The sequence below is a fragment of the Anopheles stephensi genome, chromosome 3 (genome assembly GCF_013141755.1).
Source record: "Anopheles stephensi strain Indian chromosome 3, UCI_ANSTEP_V1.0, whole genome shotgun sequence".
Lineage (NCBI taxonomy): Eukaryota > Metazoa > Arthropoda > Insecta > Diptera > Culicidae > Anopheles > Anopheles stephensi.
In genome coordinates, this window is record NC_050203.1 from 72,733,320 (window position 1) to 72,752,157 (window position 18,838).

General features: G+C 44.8%; 2 protein-coding genes across 13 annotated transcripts in view; one reads left to right on the forward strand and one right to left on the reverse strand.

The window, feature by feature from the left end:
* The window catches only part of LOC118510651 (nesprin-1), an 85,834-nt gene that overhangs the window by 5,957 nt on the left and 61,039 nt on the right, over positions 1–18,838 (forward strand). For 5 of the 12 annotated variants that reach the window (XR_004906047.1, XR_004906048.1, XM_036052766.1 and 2 more), the window contains exons 2-7: positions 2,768–3,819; positions 13,394–13,455; positions 15,223–15,713; positions 15,781–16,057; positions 16,130–18,700; positions 18,802–18,816. Coding sequence is in view for 10 of the 12 variants with exons in the window: in XM_036052766.1 (XP_035908659.1) it covers positions 2,994–3,819; positions 13,394–13,455; positions 15,223–15,713; positions 15,781–16,057; positions 16,130–18,700; positions 18,802–18,816 (4,242 nt within the window). In the remaining 2 variants the exon portion in view is untranslated. Of the gene's footprint in view, positions 1–2,767; positions 3,820–8,599; positions 9,744–13,393; positions 13,456–15,222; positions 15,714–15,780; positions 16,058–16,129; positions 18,701–18,801; positions 18,817–18,838 lie in introns of those variants that run through there. The other 7 variants (XM_036052768.1, XM_036052775.1, XM_036052771.1 and 4 more) reach the window with 6 other exon arrangements.
* On the reverse strand, positions 14,012–14,984 carry LOC118510654. Its single transcript, XM_036052778.1, has 2 exons — positions 14,440–14,984; positions 14,012–14,371 (listed from the first exon to the last, which is right to left on the reverse strand). The coding sequence occupies exons 1-2, from the start codon at positions 14,486–14,488 to the stop codon at positions 14,091–14,093; spliced, it is 330 nt and encodes a 109-aa protein (XP_035908671.1). The 5' UTR covers positions 14,489–14,984; the 3' UTR covers positions 14,012–14,090.

An 18,838-nucleotide genomic window follows, 5' to 3' on the forward strand; every position in this document is an offset into this window, starting at 1 on the left:
CGACTCACACAGACACACCCGTTGATTCCTCCCGAACAGCTGCATCTGGTCAGGTTGATTTGGCAGAGACGTGAGCATTCCTGCCGCTCGGAATGCATGAACTGTGTACACTCAAGTGCCCCTTATAGGACAGCAGACGCCGTCGGCGCAGGCTGAACCGTCTGCTTGTTTGCTTCCTTTAACAGACAACCGTGTGTCTTCAAGCAGACCAGATGCGTTTTGTGCTTCGTTGCTTTATGTTGGCTTTCTTTCGGTGCCACTGGCTTATCAAATGCTTTCTTCTTTTTTTCTATCTCTCCCCCAATAAAAATAAACCTGAATCGTTCGACGCCGTGAGGTTCGGTCGAACGTTGGTGGTCTATATTTAAATGGGACGGTTCGGTTTTGGCTAGCACTCCCCTTTTTTTTCTCTTCGACCTTCCCACAGAACACCCAACACCACTGATTAATCGTTCATTGCCACGATGAATGGGGCCGGGCACCGATCGCCAATCGGTCAATAAATAAACACAACTCACGGATAAAGATAGACGCGTTGCCTCACGGAAATAGAGCCTGCGTAATCGTGGCGTTGTATCGGATGCGTGATTTAATTTTGTTGCAAATTGTGCCACAACTGGTAATGGGACGACGGTTTTTGGTAACATTTTCTCCGCATTCGTGTCCCACTTTTTCCCTCGGGGCTTAATGCTTTAGGAACATCCGAATTTATGAGCATGCTGTGACCAGCTGTCGCTAGCTTGTTTAAACCTCAATTTCAGTTTAATGAAAATAAAAATAAAATCCCCGTCGCCATGCAATATGCAAACACATTTTAATTACGGTACAAATCCGTGCCGACATGCACGCCATAATTTTAGAGCAAATTACCGTGCGGTGCAAAAATATTCGGAACGGAAATTCGGACCGACCCTGCGAGCGCTGGTTGCGATTTTCGCTTCTCGCATAAGCCAGAGGGTGCAGTGTTTGTCGTAAAATGGAAACGCGTAAACAATTTTCCGAACATTCGATTCGTGATCGCGGTACTGCGTGATCATCGTGCCCGACGGAAACACTTGTCGTTGGGCTGTTTGCGTGGGTTATTTGGGGGGGTGAACGAAAGAAGATAAAGTAAGCCGACGATGTACAACGAATGTCGTGCTGGACAGTGAAGAAAGTTGTGCCAAAAAATTCTTCTTTTTGCCCTTTACGATCGGCGCTTTGAACTCAAGCTGCAAATGGAGGCGCCTGGTGGTGTGCTATAAATTTGCCATCGTTGCTGGTTTTGGTTCGCTTTTTAATGAGCAACCGAGATGCAGTTTGTGGAAAATTAAACACACACACATCATCGATGACATCATCGTTGTTATGAAATATCCATTCGCGAAAATAAGATATTTTTAATTAAGTTTAACCATATGACAATGATGAATGGGGCTTACAAGAAAAAAGCGGGGGAAATTTATTTCATGTCTGAGCTTGTGTCACATTTACGGCGCCAGACACGGTGACAAAGAATTTATAAACTAAGAGTTAATTTTGTTTAAACCGCAACACTGCATCATCTTGTTTATTTTTATCAATTGCAGTACCAATGCAAGACTCGAACAAGACCCTGTGGTTGCATTTTTATTAAGCTTTACTATATTTTGACGGACGTAAACCGTTCAAGCAATCAAGCGTAATGCAACAAGACGTTGATTAAAAAAACAGCGAACATTATTGTGCCTTGTGAAAAACGTTCCCATTAATTTGATAGAATGAGTACCGTGATTACCATTCCTTCGGTGCCAGCATTGACAAAACAACTCAACCTCGGCGTAGAACGCGAACTTTGCCTCGCACGAGGGATAATCCTTTTTTATTGCTCTACACAGAGAGTAAAGAGTGAAGGCGAGCAGGGAAAAAAATCGTAAGTGATAATAATTACCATGGATGGATTGAGCCGTTCGTGTAGCATGGGACTCGGACTCGCTTATCTGGTTCGAAAGCCGTTTGGCACGTTTTTGTAATTTTTATTTTGTCATTCTGGGTGACGACGATCACACGCGACGGTTTACGATGGCGAGCAACAACAGTTTAGCCACGAAACTGTATTTAAAAGTCAAGTGCTAAACCTCCGTGAGTCACGTAATTCGAAACAGCAACGGCAGAGCTTATGACAGCTTCACCGTTTGAAGAAGGTTAAAGAAAGGAGAGTTGAGAATGTCCTCAAGTTTAGAATTCATATTGGGCTATTTATTCTTCAAGAAGAGCAAAACTCATTTTGAGGACATGCCTTTGGCTTTATACTTCCCCCGACATAGATCTTTGTCAACGTCGGGCTTGTGTCCCGTTTGCCCCAAAACATAATCTTTCTTGTTGCCTCTAAAGCGTCAACAAAATAAAATAAATCTCATGTCAGTCGTTAATTTATGACAGCAGCAGCGTTAGACTCCCCTGCCCGAGAGGCGTCAGCTTCGGTTGGATTAATATGTTGCTGGTGATGGGTTTCTTGCGGCGAGCACATATGGCTCGTCAGTGACCACCTGTCAGTTGCTGCTGGCGATGGTGCATGAATCTTCACCCAAGTCCATCGATCACCGTTTCCGTTGCCAATGTGTCGACCGGACAGCATAGGCATCGCAGCTCCCGAAAATGAATCCCATCTGCTTGTCTCTTGCCTAGTTATTAATATATTCACTCTCGCGAATCGTCCCATGAGTGCTTCTACATGTCTGTCGGTGTGTGCGTTGTTTTTCCGTCTATTAATTTCTTTTCCCATCCAACCACCCATGATGAGCGATAGAAATGATTAGTTCCGTACGTGCCAGCAACAAATAAGTGCCGACAGTGAAACATTGTGCGGTGACGATCTCCGTCCCAGTGAGAGTGATCTTTCCTTCTCTTAACCGTGTGTGTGTGAGAGTGTGTTTGTGTGCGAGAGTCAGTGTTAAGCGAGTACAAGGAAAGAGCACGAACGAAATCGAACGGGAAAGCTAAAAAAACCCCCCCTCCCGACATCCGGTGCAACAATGTCCGGTCCACCGAATATTAATAACAACCAGCTACCACCATCCACTGGCGGTGGTAGCGGTGGTGGAACGGGCCGAGGGTGGTTACGGACCCCACCACCAACGTACTTCCGTTCACCCTCACCCTGGGTACCGCCCGGATCGGCACCGCCCGCTCGGCAAAGCTCGCCAGTAACAAAAGCTATGCCACGTCCAGCTGACGCTCACTCCGGCATCGGTGGCCGTGGTCCGAGCGAGTTTGTCTATCAACATCCAAGCTCGGGTGCCTTTGGAGTTGCGGCCTACCCGGCACACCAGTACGCTGGCGATCGACCTACGATGCAATCAACATCCGCCATCCGTACAACGACGACAGCAACGACTGCAACTTCTGCCCAGGAGTTCCAGTTCCAGCGTCCGATCCCGTCAGCCATGACACCGACTCACTTTGTCGGCTCGACGTCGACTCACTATCGGCCAGTTTCACCTGCGGCCGTAGCACCGCAACCGTACCCGCAGTTCAGTGCGACCATGTCGCCCGTTTCGTCCCTGCATCGATCGATGACGCCGCATAGCATTGCGAGCAGCTATGGACCGGTGGAGTATCATCAGCAACAGCAGATGCGTCCAGGATCGACGCAGAGTTCGGTGTATGGTGGGGTGACGTATCATTATGGTCCAGCTGCTGCCGGACCGGGTCACCATCCCCAGGCACAGTCCCAGTACGTGATCTACGATTATGGGGGCGAAATGGGACCTTCGACGGCGGAAATTATTGCGGCCCAGTCGCAGGACTACGTAGATGAGAAGCTGGCCGAATATCAAGCAACCATCATGCTTCTACAAGGTAGGTTCTTTTTAAATAACTGATTATTGGTAGTAGTATAAGTATATTGAGGCGAAATGGGGTATCAAAGTTTCAAGAGGTCCTTGATAGAGATACATAGGGTATTTAGCTATTTTTTTAAGCTCGAGGCCTCTTGGGAAGAAGGGGTAGTAGCAGAAGCTACTTTTGTCTTACTGAGTATGGTTAATAATCTTAAAGGACTCCATTATCCTCTAAGACAGCAAAGTTTTTAAAACGATCAGTCTCATCAGAAGACGTAAACCCTCGATGAAAATATATCTTTATAGACAAGAGCTCTTGATGCGTGGATTGGGACGAAACCTCTTGGACTAGGTCTCTTGAACGAGGTCTCTTCAACAAGATCTCTTGGACAAGGTCTCTTAGACGAGGTCTATCCACCAAGTTCTCTTAAACGAGGTCTCTTGGACCAAGTCTCTTAGACAAGATCTCTTCAACGAGATCTATTGGAGGATGGTTCTTGGACGAAGAGGCCTAGATTAAATCGACTTCACACTCTATAATCCGCTTCAAACCACTTCCGGCTGAACAAACTGTTGCGAAATTATTTACATGCTGAGCTCAAAGCAGATCAAAAGAATTCAATTTTAAATTTGAGAGACAACTTTTTACATTGTATGGGACATTCGAAGTTGTATACACTATTTGTGATCCAGCTTAGTCGTCGATTGCATAACTCCAGGCGCATATTATTCCCTTTAAAGCAGTGAACAGTTCACTTCTTAAAATAGAACTTGGTGGCAATTTTTCCAGCTTCAGGATTTTTTCTCTCTCCGATACACGTTAGACATAACCTCTACAAAAAACTTTGGTAAAAAAATATTGATAATACTCTATACCACTTTTCTGTGGTTCGTTTCGTACCAATTGACGTCAAAGCGGATCGGGCGGCTTTTAGTGGATGCTGGTTGTGGAGAAATTAAGGTTAGAAATGCTTCGAGTCTGCTGTCCATCAACCAGTCACCAGCTGTCATCGGCGGCTGGTCTGTGCTTAACTGCTTCGGCTGTTGCGCCACACCGTACCGATACACCGACCGGTCAAGGACTGTGACAAGCGAGGGTGGTTGTTACACTTCTTTACTGCGACTCATTTTAACGTAGTTTTCATCAACAACCGCAGACCCTACTCCTGCCACGATCAGTGTCAATTGTGCGATGAAATTTCAATGTCACAAACCATTTTACTGCGAAATAGGAGAGAAGAGTTACTATGTTCCTACGAGCCACACAACCGTTCTGAGGCAAACATATTCATCCGCATTACGCAACGCCAGTAATGGCCGAGTAGAATAATGATAAAAACGTGCCGCTTTTCGTGGTCACTTTTTTCCTCGGGATGTGTGAGAGCAAGCTGATCCACCTCCCAGTCTCCCAGACGGTCAAACATCGAATAGTTGCTAATTGAGGCTTGCGAACGGAAAACTGCATTTGCGAACCTTCTAACACCTTCGTTGGCAGCAAACGCTGAACTTTACAGCCTCTTCTGAGATCATTTGGTGATCTCAGTGTGGGGTTATGTTCTGTGGTTTTGTTTTTAGGTCGATCGTTTGTTCATTGCCATCAAACAAACACAAATACGTGCATATGTGCAGTCCGTTCGGAATGGGTCCGCCGCGCGTAATCTTTACTGCTGGAACATGTTTGTTTTGCTTTGCAGGGTGGCCTTTCGATGACCCTTCGGGTGGTTCGTTTTCATGACATCATCAAGCCTGGAAGTAGCATCAGAATCGAATGATTTCTGCAATCGAAACTGTGTTGGTTATTTAAATTCATAGTTTGTGGATGTGGATTTTGTTTTTTTGTTCGAAATTTCCCCCTAATCAAAACGGAAGTAGCAATTGCCTTCTCCATAATGATCACATGCTTTTTGATAAGCGCGAGTTTGCGAGATGCGTCTAAAATTAGCGACAATTTAATTATTAATTCCTTTTTTTCAAAATTCATTTGCCACTCACATCACATCCGTATGTGTCTCTCTGGCGTGTGAAGTAATAATTTAATGGCAGCATAAAATCCTCAACATCAACCCCCCGTTGGGCAATTGGTTTAGCTCGTCCTCTAATGTTTGAGTGAAAGAGATGTCAACAGCCGGTCGGTGTGTTTGGCAAAAGTAGGTCACAGCATTACGTTTGTATACTACCCCAAAATACGCCATCAGACACACATACCAAAAAAAAAAGCCATTGATGACGACACGTCAAGACGCACGGGGAGGGGTAGAGATTTAAGGGAGGCGCGAAACGGCCCTCAGGGTGAGCGCGTCGTCATGGTGCTTTTCCGTGTGTTTGTGAATGAAAGCGAAAGTAAACAGAAAACACGCGTACGCTCGACATTCGGGTTTTGCTGTGTTTTTAAAACGAAGTTTGAATGCCGGCATCCCATACAAAAGAGAGCGAGAGAGTGAGCAAGAGAGCGAGAGAACGTAAACTGCGCACAGAGAGGGAAGGAATTTGTGTGAGAGCGCTTTTTCGGTGTGCGTGAGAATCGGAAAACGCAACCCTCCCGACCCCCAGTTTTTTTGCGTATGTTGTTGCAGGGGTTGTTTCCGTTTGTTGATGGTTTTTGTTGGCTGATGTATTGTTGTAGGTTTTAAATAATTTTATGATTGATTTGAGGAATTTCTTTAAAAGATTTTAACGTTGATGTGATTTAAAGATGAAATTAAATCCTTTAAAATGTGATTTTCTTAAGACATGCTTAGCATTAAATTAGTTATAATAGAAATATTATAAAATTTTATAAATTCTATGAATACTATATAATATAAAAAAATTGGCTAAATTTGCAAGAGACAAAAAAGTTTCATTAACATAATGAATCTAACAGTACAACACGAAAAAAATAAATCTGAAATATCTTCTAAAAATAAGTAAGATCAAAACAAAAAAATAGAAAAAAGTATTTTAAACAAAAATAAGAACTATACATAAAAAAAGGTTAATTAAAGCAGCAAAAGTATAAAACGATTATCAACAATATGAAAAGACAATCAACAATCAACGAACAAAAAGAGTGTTTAAAAGATAATTAAAAAGATATTCAAATATTGCTAAAAACTCACGGTACATTAACAACGCACCCTGCTTTTTGTCGTTTTGTTGTGATCATCCCCTTCGTTCCAACAACTGCGGCGTATTTTTGCTTTGTTTCGCTGCTTGTTGCCTTCTCCAGTCTTCTCCGCTCTATTGCGTTGCTTCACATGCGGTCGGCCATGCTCTTGCTGGTGGCGCGTCATGCGTAATAGCAAGTGCTCTGGTGCTCGGTCTGCCGTACCAGAAGCTGTCAAGTGAAAACTTATTCTAAAAGGCAGTGCCGATAGTGTTTGTTGCCTTTAGAGCTATCCGATACCTAGCGATGAAACACTTTCCATTATCGTGTGTTAAAGGTTGCCGAGTACCTGCACAGTTCGATTAATCCAAGCAGTAGTGAAGTGCAGTATTGAAGTAGATAGTGCCACGATTCTAACAAGGCCGTGTTGTAAGGTGAACGAGATGGTGTTTACCGCAAAATGTCGCCGATCGAACGAATTGTGATGGAAATTAGATAGTTTGTTGTGTCGGGGATAGAAATAGCTGGCAGGTCGTGTTGTGGATGGATCGGTTACGTCAGTGTCACCGGATCGATTAAATGTGATACGTAGGTTCGAGGTGCCACATCTTCTGAGGAGCCGGTTTTCCTATTTTATTTGGAGGATTCCACCTTGGAAGATCCGGGTGTAGATCCGAACCGCGAAATGCGGTGGTGGTTTGCTTTGCTATGTTGTTTCTAATGGAGTGTACAAATAGAGCTTGCAAAAAGGTACGCTTCGCTGCCTGCCAGACGGATGTGTGAGGAACTCCAACAAAAAAGACCGAGCGGGTAGTTTTATCAATCTCTAAATGCATCAGTGTGCTAATGAAACGAACCTCTTTTTGGTTCAGGCAGAATAGCAGTAGAGGAAGGCATGAGACTGGAGCTCAGTCGGCGCTTCTCCACAGCAGCGAAGCATGGGAAATAGCTAGCACAACCAATTGTTGTTCCGAGCCGTTGAAACTCTCCATTGACTGTTGTAGGTTGTTGTGACCTTGTAAGTTGTGGGGGGTTTGAAAGTCGGCGGCTCGTTAGTCGACATGGGCACAGATGAAGAGAGAAGAATTTGATGTTGTCGTTGTGATTTCAAGGACAGCGTTGTTGGCTATTTGATTTTGATGCTCAGGAACTAACGTCTTAACATAGCCCATAAAACCCGCAGGCTTTGCTGCCATAAAGCAATCTAAACTGGCGGTTGGAATAGAGTATAGCTCAGCTGGAATAAATTGAGAGACTCAGCTGATGATGTCATCATGCTTCCAACAGCAAGCTTTAGCTCCAGTTCCAAACGAGATATAAAGCCGCCACGTTGAATAGCTAGGCGATGGGGACAGAAAAGTTTGAGGAGATGCGAGAGTTCGTTGCAGGTATTTTGGTTGAAGATGTTGCGTGATCAACATACAGAGCAGGAAAGTACCAACCCTTTATGTGCATTGTGCAGGAAGGCTCCCTGTGGCTCCACTCAACATAACTTCAAGAAGCAAACAAAAATGCGACACACGCAAACAAAACTCACACACAGACTTATCTCTCACCAGACGCGCTTATCCAGTACGCCAAGACCTTCAGGGGGGTTCGTTTTGGGAGTGGAGGAGATTGGGTGGTCAGTTCAGGGAAGGGAGTCTTTTTTGTTAAGGCACCATCGTCGAGAGCCAAGCGCCCGGAACGGCTCCATCTGCGCTCTCCGTGTTAGGTTTCGCTCAACCGCCATCGAAGACGGATCGTTGTCTCCATCGGTCGCGGTGTGTATTGCTCGTTGGTCATTCGTTTCGAAATTGGAAGGTAGCTTACAAGTTCACCGCGCGTGTGTGTGCCATAACATAAGCAGGTTGTCGGTGCTTTACGGTGGTCACGTCACGTGCTACCCGCGTTTTCTTTAGGTCATTTCCGGTAACGTCCGGTAACGTCCCGTCCAGGCCCAAAGGCAGGCGTCTAGCAGCGTTGGACGTCTGGTCTGGATATTGATTTTCGAGTGAAGTGTAGTTTGGCAGTAGGAAGTTCGAGCTTCGAGGGGTTAATTTAACTGGGCGCTTACTGCGTGAAGTGTGCGTAACGGACGTCCGACTGCAGCAAAATATCCAAGGGCGTACGTGACCATTATTATTCTACGTCAACCGGCAGTGCACACAACAAGTGGCCTAACAGACAGAGTGCGCTCTTTGTGCGGTTGGCTTTAATTTGCATGGAAATAATTAACATAAATTCGATTATCTAACAGGCCTTCCCGTTGTATGCATGTATGTTTCTGTGTGATGTGAAAAACCCCGCTCCCGAGTGGCTTATAAGCGATTGTTTTGTGTGTTGTGTCGTGTGTAGTTATTGTTAAATGCAAAGTGAAATAAGCCGAAAGCTTAAAATCCACAAAAGTGCGCTTCTAACATCATACTAAACCGCAACCAAAAACAAAAGGCAATGGAAAATGGATCGACACCGGTCTCCTAATGTTGCTTCCAGTGGAGGGCCGGATAAAGAAAGTGATGCCAAGCGACGTAAACTGTCACCGGGGAGAGGTCTCCCCGGGTCGGGCACCTCGTCCGAAGACGATGAGGACAGCAATGCGGCACTCAGTCTGCACCATTACCGCGAGGAAAAAATTCTCTCCGTTACGGCCCACGCCGGTACACCGATTTCGCCGGCTCGACGCCCAAAACCGGGTCCTTCGTATAGTTCGACGCCTGTTAGGTCGGCGTCGGATCAGGCAGCTGGGGAGACCCGATCCAACAGTCCCGCCTGGTATAGTGCCTATCGCAGTCAGATGGTGCATCGTATGATCGATGTAAAGCGACAGTTTAACAGCAGCCTAAACGAGTACGATATTCATATACTAGAGAAGCGAGGTAAGATCCGTACTTTGTGGGCTTTGCTCAGAACTTTTAAGGCTCCTTAAGATAATGAAGTCTAGCGTTGCGATGCATACGGAAATCAATATTCAAACAACTAAACGATGTAACTGCAGCATGAAACAAAGGCTTGCACTAATCCAATAAGACGCTTTGCTGCCGATTACTTGAGCTTTAACGCCCAACCAAGAGCCCTATTACTCTTTGCCCTCTTTATGCAGTTAACAAACGTCACCTTCGAGTAGCGAATGCGCTACAGCAGTCTAGTCTCGAGAACCGGTATCGATGCCGGCAACTCTCCCGTCGAGTGGTGGTACTCCACACCAAAAAGCCGGTCTTTGCAATTTCGCGCTGTAACCAAGCAAAACATACCTTCCGTGTATCTGATTTTTGTGGTTTTGTGGCTTGATGCGTTCGTCTGGGATGGAAACGCAAACCCTACGCAAGACAGACAACTCCGCTTCTTGCCGATCATAAAATCCGTCCCGGTTCCAATGCAATGCAAGTTTAAGTTGCCTGTCTTGGGTCTGTTTTATTGAATAAGCCAGAAGGCTCTTCTCCTGGTTTTAGTTGTTGTGCGTGGGGGACCGGTGTTTTTAGGTGGAGAAAGTATGTTGTGTGGAGCTGGTTCGCGTTTTTATCGATCGACAAGTATGATGACGGCGACGACGGTGCTCCACGGGTTTATCGCGCCACGAGTCTCCGCTAGCGATGGAGGGTTTGTTTTAGAAGTGCAAGCGCGTGTAGGTGTGGTACTTCACGAGTTGATAGGGATCGAATGGGAATCAAGCTAGAGCATTATTAGCAAAAACCGTTCGGGACAGGACAGCATGGTACCGGGGAGGGGAGGGAGCATTGATTTTGTGGGTGTGCCTGGTTTGTTGGTTAAGATTTGCTGGTTTCTGGCCCTTTCACGTATCCCCAACCCATTCGGTTGCAGTTTGAGTGGAGAAGCAGATAAGAAAAACATTTAACTGGAAAACCGGTTTGCTTTACAATGCAACCACAAAACGACGAATGCTCCGTCGTAAAAAATGTCGACCAAATGTGCAGGCTGAGATAACACGTTTTGTTTGGTGCGTGAGAAACAAGTTGCCAAAAATGGGGATTTAATTTGGGAAATGGAACAGAAATACAATTAAGGGAAGGTTTTTAATGTACAAGAGTTTTATTAATTTACCAGGAAATACCAGGAAAAGTAATACCAAGACCGAATTGAGTTTAATAACTTATCAAATATTCAATGACGCCTCTCTTTTTTTATTAAAAATTGGATGTAAATGTGTCTTTTATTTGAGATATCAAATTAATTTTTATTTTTTCCTCTTAAAATTTCCAAACCTTCTTATAAGCGATTAAATTTCCGATCTGCCCGATCTACGTACTAATCCTAAAGCACTCGCATTGCATAACCGATAGGCGCAACATATTGTAATACAACGTATAGATTGTAAATTTTTCAATTACTTTATTCGACATAATAAAAAATATAATTCAATATTCCTCGGTCCAATCATAGTTTCAAGCAGTATGACTTAAATAACCTTGCTAATTAAATAAAAAAATGATGGTTTTTAATATATTCAAAAGAAATGACTATGGCATACAGCAAATTTAAGGTTTTTTTGCGAGCGATGTACTCAGTTATTATTTTAAGATTTAACTCCTTCAATTCATTGTTATTAATGATAAAAACTAGTTTTCGAAAACATTTCCACAATATTTGTAATGCGCCTGAGCATTGCCTAACAACGAGCGTGAAAAGAGTTAATTTATTGCAATTTTTTTTAAAGTTTTTTTCAGTGCAAGGGTAAAGGATTTGTTTCTGTTTTTTTTTTAATAGGAACGGGCATTATTATTTGATTTAAATAAAGTTTCCTATTTCTATTCATGCCTTGTCAACATTTTTACGTATTGAAGCTGGCAGCAAAGCATTTTAAATAATTTTAATTTTGGCTTATTATATTTAGGGAAAAATGAGAAGAAAAATATTATTTTAAGACTATTTAAGGCCATTGTGGCAATTATGGAACGAAATTCTGTATCATTATTCATTATTGCGATTCATCTCGGACTCTATTACTAAATTACAAAAAATAGGCATTGCATAACCGAAAGGCGCAAAAATTAATGTTACGTTATTTTATTATTTTTAATGATATTAAATTGTTTGCATTAACTTTTGCCCTGACTACTGTTTTTTATAGCATACAGCCCTAAAAGCGGTAAAAAATAATACATTGTTATTGCCCTCTCGTGTGCATACCTTCACCCGGTGACATGAAAACGATTTTAAGATGCCTGTAATGCTATCTTAAAGCCGTACAAGCTCCCGTTGCCACTCACATGACAACATGGAAGCGGCGAACGCAAAAAAAACCTCGCAAACGATCACTTTGCATTGATTAACCACGTGGTGATCTCACACACAGTAGCAGCCAGTCACAGGCTCGGTGATCGCTCCATCGTGCACTGGCAATAACGTACTGGGAGGGTTAGTAGTAGTTGTGTTTGTACATTACTTGTGTAATACCCATTGTCGTTTCTCCATTCGTTAGGTAGTCACGTGTTTCATCAGCTTAATGCTAATCGATCGGGGTGGGTGTATGGATCGAGCGGGTTCGAAAAGGAACACAGGCGAACGTTGGCACTGCATTTCCACCGACACACATGGCGCCGGATGGTTGTGCGGATTTATCGTTTTGTGGTTTTACGATATTCACCGGTGTTTGTAAAATGATTAACGATCGCACCATCTACTGCCGAGTGGGGGGAAAGTGATGTGTGATTGAGAATGCTTCCCCGAGTGAGCCAACTCACTGACTGCTTCAAACAAGGGAAACCGTGTTCTGCGCCTTTAACGCAAACAATAAAACTAATTCCCAACAATTAGTGCAAAATGGGCGGACGAAACTTTTCGCTAACATGCAAACCCTTTAATCGAAATGAAAGCGGCGCCATCAATCCGCTAAACCAACCAAGAAAAAAAAAGGGGAAAAGAAAACCACGCATCCGTATATATTATCCGGATTTGGTAGTTGGTATTATACAACAAAAAAATGGTGTTGTAAACCACCGGAACGTACAACCAATGGAATGGGTAGGGAAGGCTCCCATGAGTCAAGGTACACCGGGTTGTTGAGTGAAATAATTCAGAAACAAACAACATTCCGTCAAGCGAACGAACGGCTTCCGTTTCTAAGGCACATCACAGCGCTAGGATACCGGGAGGGGGAGTCGGGCGAAACTATCGCGGGTATCGAAATCGCCCGGCAATGATTATGAAGGAATTTATTTACTTTTCCTACCATGGTAACGGACTTTATGAAAAGTTTCAGCCCGTGCATGCAACGCGGGGATTGCTCAGGATTCTCGTTCGTTCGCCGAAGGAACGGCCAGTTTGCGGTGATCCTTTGAGCTGGTGGGTTTAGTTTTAGTGTGCCAGCTAGTGTGTGGTAGTTTGTGGTCTTATTGTAATAATCATCAAATAGTGGACTTAAGGATAGGTGAGATAGGCTAAATGGGACTTTAGACCATAAAGATGTAAGTGAGAACAATTTAGACGGCTTGGAATGAAATTTAAAAATTGTACTGTTCGTGATTTCTAACTCCTCCTTTTGTATATTTTTTTGTCTCTCCTCAAACAGATGAACAAGAACGTGTACAGAAGAAAACTTTCGTAAATTGGATTAATTCATTTTTAAACAAGGTAAGTGCAGTTTTCCTTCCATAAATTCCAAATCATACGACTGTGCAGAACAAATCGACAACGCCCTTTTCAATTTCCACACTCATCGTGAGGCATGTGTTCTTCCTTGGTGGGAATATCTCTTCTTCACAATTTTTGCCGTGAGAAGTCTCACAATTTCCTTAACGATTCGTTACATCCTATTAGTGATGATAGTTTCAAAACTTCCCCTTTTGGATAACCATTATCATTCGAACACAGGAATGGAAGGTGTGCATATGCATCCTCGTAAAACGACTAAATTAGGTCATTCGTCATGGATGTTTGGTTGCCAACCGTAAAGAAAATGTGTGTGTGTTTCGGCAGGAGGAGAGCGTTGCGTTTGTTTGTTTCCCTATTGGTTACGCGCGGTTGTCATTGATATTGTAACAATCAGTTTTAGGAGGGTACGATGCGATTGTGAGCGATTTAGAAGGATATTTGAAAGATATTGGAGCGCTTCTGTAACCCCAACTTTATTATCCCCAAAAATGGAGGGTTCAAAAACGCTAGAAATGGCAGGCTAGGACTCTTCAAATTGTTAGTAGAAGGATATTTGAATATCTAGTTTATATTGTAACGTAGCTCAACTACTACTCTTACTACTACACTTCACATCAATTTCCTCTTGATAACCTTAAAAATTTATACTGCTTTCTTCTGATGGGTTTGTGCCACTCGGAACGGATTTTGTGAAGCCGTCTTTCGAACTGATAATTTTCCTTCGCTTTCCAGCTGTAGGTCAGCTTATAACCGAAATTCCGATGATCGTAAACGATAAACCCAAAGCCACATAGTTGAAGTACACTGTCGATAGTCGCTGTTCGCAGTGAGACTTGTGAAGGAATTGCTTCCGGAAAGGTTCTTTTTACCCGTTGACATATCGCTGCTATTGATACTAAAATAGAAAGACGATTTTATGTTAATGTTATTAAAAAAACTTGTTTGTGAGATTGAGGAACTTACAAGGACGTTTCGATTCGGCCAGGATGCGAAGAATTACAGCGGATATCATCGTGACTCGTAATTTAGCAAGTGCTAGGAATTTGTTGATGTTAGTAAATCATCGATTGCAGGCTTTCAATGGGTTCTTTGACGCAGAGATTGAAAAACGTTTCCCCTTTTCCCCCTTTGCCCTAAAAAGCCCAGTAGAATTTCAAACACACGCAGTTGCAACTCGCTACTCTCTTCTGACTAATCGATAGGCCATATATCTAGATAGACTTAAAGGCGTAAAGGTCCAAGTTCAAAACTCACTGGACCGATGTATCTGAGCGGAAGTTATGAAGTCATACTTTTGATGCACACTCAACAATTTGCACTGTTCTGTTTCGATCGATCAAAGTTTGATGTCTATGGCCGTGCACGTCACTACAATTTTGCTCGAGAAAATCGCCACACTTTTAACTTCAATACACGGCGCATCCACATTCCGAACGATTTTGAATTTGAGCTAGCTTTGGTTACTTTGATGTCATGCTAGTCAAAAGTGGACTGGTTTTTGTATTACTTTTTTAATAATTCTTCTACTTATTTATTGAAAAATGTATCGATATTTGATAACAAGGAATGTTGAAAACTCTAAAACCGGAAAAACGAACAGCTAATGTACGGTACACACCGAAACAGCAAAGCCAAAAGGATGTAACTGACATTTGACATTTACAACATCCTAGTTACCATTGTCGACCGCCATAACAACTCGGTATAATACTTTTTGCTTTTCCCAATTGTATTGCACATCAACAGCGCGTACCACCGTTGAAGGTTGAAGATTTGATCCAAGACCTGAAGGATGGCACGAAACTGTTGGCCCTGCTGGAGGTACTCTCCGGCGAGAAGCTACCGATGGAAAAGGGAAAAGTTTTGCGCCGGCCCCACTTTCTGAGCAACGTCAACACCGCCCTCCAGTTCCTTACCAGCAAACGCATCAAGCTAGTCAACATCAACCCGTCGGACATTGTCGACGGTCGCCCGGCTGTGGTACTAGGTTTAATCTGGACCATCATACTGTACTTCCAAATCGAGGAGAACAGCCGCATTCTGCACTATCTGAACGAAAATCTGAGCGGTTCGTTAAGTTCGCTCGGTAGCAGCAGTTCCGCCTCGAACATACCGGGCCTGAGCAGCGGCAGCAAACCGGTAACGTACACGGCCTCGGTTGCCACCAGCAGCAAGGAAATGTTGAAGCAGGGCCCGAAGAAGACGCTCCTGACGTGGGTGAACAGTGCCTTGCCAAAGTAAGTGTCACCTCAGGAACGGAGGAGGTCCCAGTTTTTGATGCATACATTTTCTTCACGATTACAGATCGACGGGCCTGGAGGTCCGTGATTTTGGAGCAAGTTGGCGCGATGGCATTGCGTTCCTGTCGCTGATCGATGCGATCAAAACGAACGTAATTAACATTGCGGAGATGAAGAAATACAACAACCGCTACCGGCTCGATACGGCATTCAATGTGGCCGAGTCGGAGCTTGGCATCGCACGGCTGTTGGACGCTGAGGATGTGGACGTCAACAGTCCGGACGAGAAGAGTATAATGACTTACGTCGCACAATTTCTACACAAATACCCGGACGTGAAGGTAGGGTGAATCTAGAACTTAAAAACGGCTGGCATAATCTGTTAACTTACTCGCGATCTCTCTATTTTCCAGAACATCAATTCAAAGAGTGACAGCGAACGCGAACTGTTGGAACTCTTGGATTGGCTTCGCCGAACGGTACGCTACTACGATGGAATGCATGGCAAATATCCCAACAACTACCAGATGTACGAGAGCGTTAACGGGGAGAAGCTGGAGAAGCAAAACACGTACAAAAAGGTGAAGAGCATCAACGCCGCCAAGATGACGCCGGAAGTTCAGGAGCTGAACAGTCTCTGGACACAGCTCGAGCGTCACATGCAGCAGTGGTTGTGGTACCTGGACAGCAGCCTTCCGGATCAGTTCGGTGCAATTGGACGGTGGTTAAGCAATGGTGAAAAGCTGCTGAATGATGACGATATACCGAGCAACATGAACGAGGAGACGGCATCGCTGATTAGCAAGAAGCTCGAGGCGCACAAACAATTCTTCGGCTCGTACTACGAGGTGCGTGAAACGTTCAACAACGTGAAGATGACCCCGTTGGCGAAGAAGGTACCGCTGGGGCAGTTGCAAAACATGGAGAAGCGACTGCTCGACATCGAACCGTGCGCCAGACAGCGGCGCATTAAGCTGAAGTATCTCGAGCACAAGTGTTGTCTGATCGCGTTCCTGAACCTGCTCGAGAACAAGATTAACGGTGTGAAGTACAACAACGAGGAGACGGTGAAGCAGTCGCTGGATCACTTGAAGAACTTCGTTACGCGCAATCAAATCATGCAAGAGTTCGAGAAAGCGTTGATCGATATGCGGCAGGTGATTGAGGAGTACAAGATCGATGGTAACATTACGAAGAAGGAGATGTACAACATCGATGTGTTTCTGCACGAAATCGAGGATCGCTGGAAGAACGTGTCGTCGCGGTTGATCTGTACCGAGACGATGCTCGAGGATGTGCTGTCGCACTGGCAGCGCTGGCGTACGTTGGTGCATGAGATCGAGACGTGGTTGGTGCAGGCCCACGATGCCCTGCAAGGCACCGAAGACGAGCGTATCGAATTCTTCCAGAACATCAACGTGTACAAGGAGAAGTTCGATGCACTGACGGACACGTTCAACATCTTGAAATCGACTTGCGATCAAGAGACCAGTGTCGGGCTGGAGAGAAAATACAACCAGCTGGCAGCGCACTGGGAGCAGGTGTTCCAGCACACCAAGCAGTACCTACACGTGGGCGATATTCTGCAGCATCGCCAAAAGTTCAAGGCAGACGCCGCCCAGCTAAACGAATGGATTCAACGCACTGAGACGGCACTCGGACGTAACAATTTGCGCGATTCGGGTGAGATTCGTCGGTGTGAAACGGAAATCAAACAAATCGCGTGCGAAATCGAAGCGATGGAAGAACTGTTCAAATCGATCAGCCGCAGCTTCCAGGCACTGATCAAGGAATATTCGCGGGACGAAGTTGACCGTATGATGATGATGATGAAGAAGCAGAAGGAAGCGTTGGTACGGGTGCGCGCTCAGATACCGATCAAGCTGCATCTGTTCCACCAGCTGCTCACTCAGCAGGAAGCGCTCGAGAGTGGCCAGCGCGAAATCTCCCAGTGGTTGGATGAGGCCGAGAATCTACTGATATCGTACTCGTTCACCAACGATCCGCAGCAGACGAAGAACAATCTGGCAAAGCACAAAGCGTTCTTCAACCGTACGCTGTACTACAAATCGATGCTGGAAAGCAAGAACAATGTGTTCCAGAATCTGCTCAAGCTCACCGATACGGACAGCAGTGTCGATATGAGTGAGGCGGCTTCCAAGATGAAGCAACTGAACGATCGGTTCAGTTACGTTATCAACAATGCGAACGATTGGGAGTACAAGCTGCAGGAAAATTTGCGTGTTTGGGAAAACTTTAACGAATGCAAACAGAAGGTGGAAACGTTCCTGCGCCAGGCGGAAGCGTTCCAGAAGTCTGCCATACCGGTGGAAAAGGAAACCGATGCCGAAATGCAGCTGGAGTTCTTCAACTCGGCCGACCAAACGAGCATCAACAAGCTGGAGCGTAATACGGAAGATCTGCTGAAGTATTTGCCACCGTCCGAGCAGCAAATCCTGATCGCCAAGGTGGAAGACATCCAGCGGCAGTGGAGCGAGGTAATCCAGCGCATCCCGCTCCATCTGCTGAAGGTTGAGTTCCGGCTGAATGAGCTAACGTTCAATGGGTGTGCGAATGACATCGAGAAGGAGCTGAACGCCGAAGAGCAAGCATTCAATTGCAACGAAAACTTCGAAGCCATACTGCAGCGCAATTTGGACTACTTCAAGAACAACGATCTGCAACGAGTGGAGCAAGTGTTGGGCAACATGGAGAAGATCAACTACATCTATCTCGAAAAGTCGGCAAACGATCAAGCGCTGGCACCGCTCTACCAGCGTGCGAACGATAGTTGGATCGCTATCTGCAAGCGGATTGACAGTGTGCGCAACATTTTGCACAAAATTCCGGCCCAGTGGGACGCTTACCATGCGAAGTTTGATGAGATGAACGCGTGGATGGACCGGGTGGACGAATCGTTGAGGCAGATCATGGTGGAGAAGCAGACGATGGAAGAGTTCGAGCAGGAAAAGGCCACTTTCCAGGTGAGTTTGAAGTACATTAGGCGGGATATTCGTAGGGCAAGGGGTAAGAGAAAGACTTTGCTAATTCTTTCCTGGTATCACTATTTGCATGCTATCTGAAGTTGAAAACGATAATGGTAAACTGTCAAACTTCTTCCG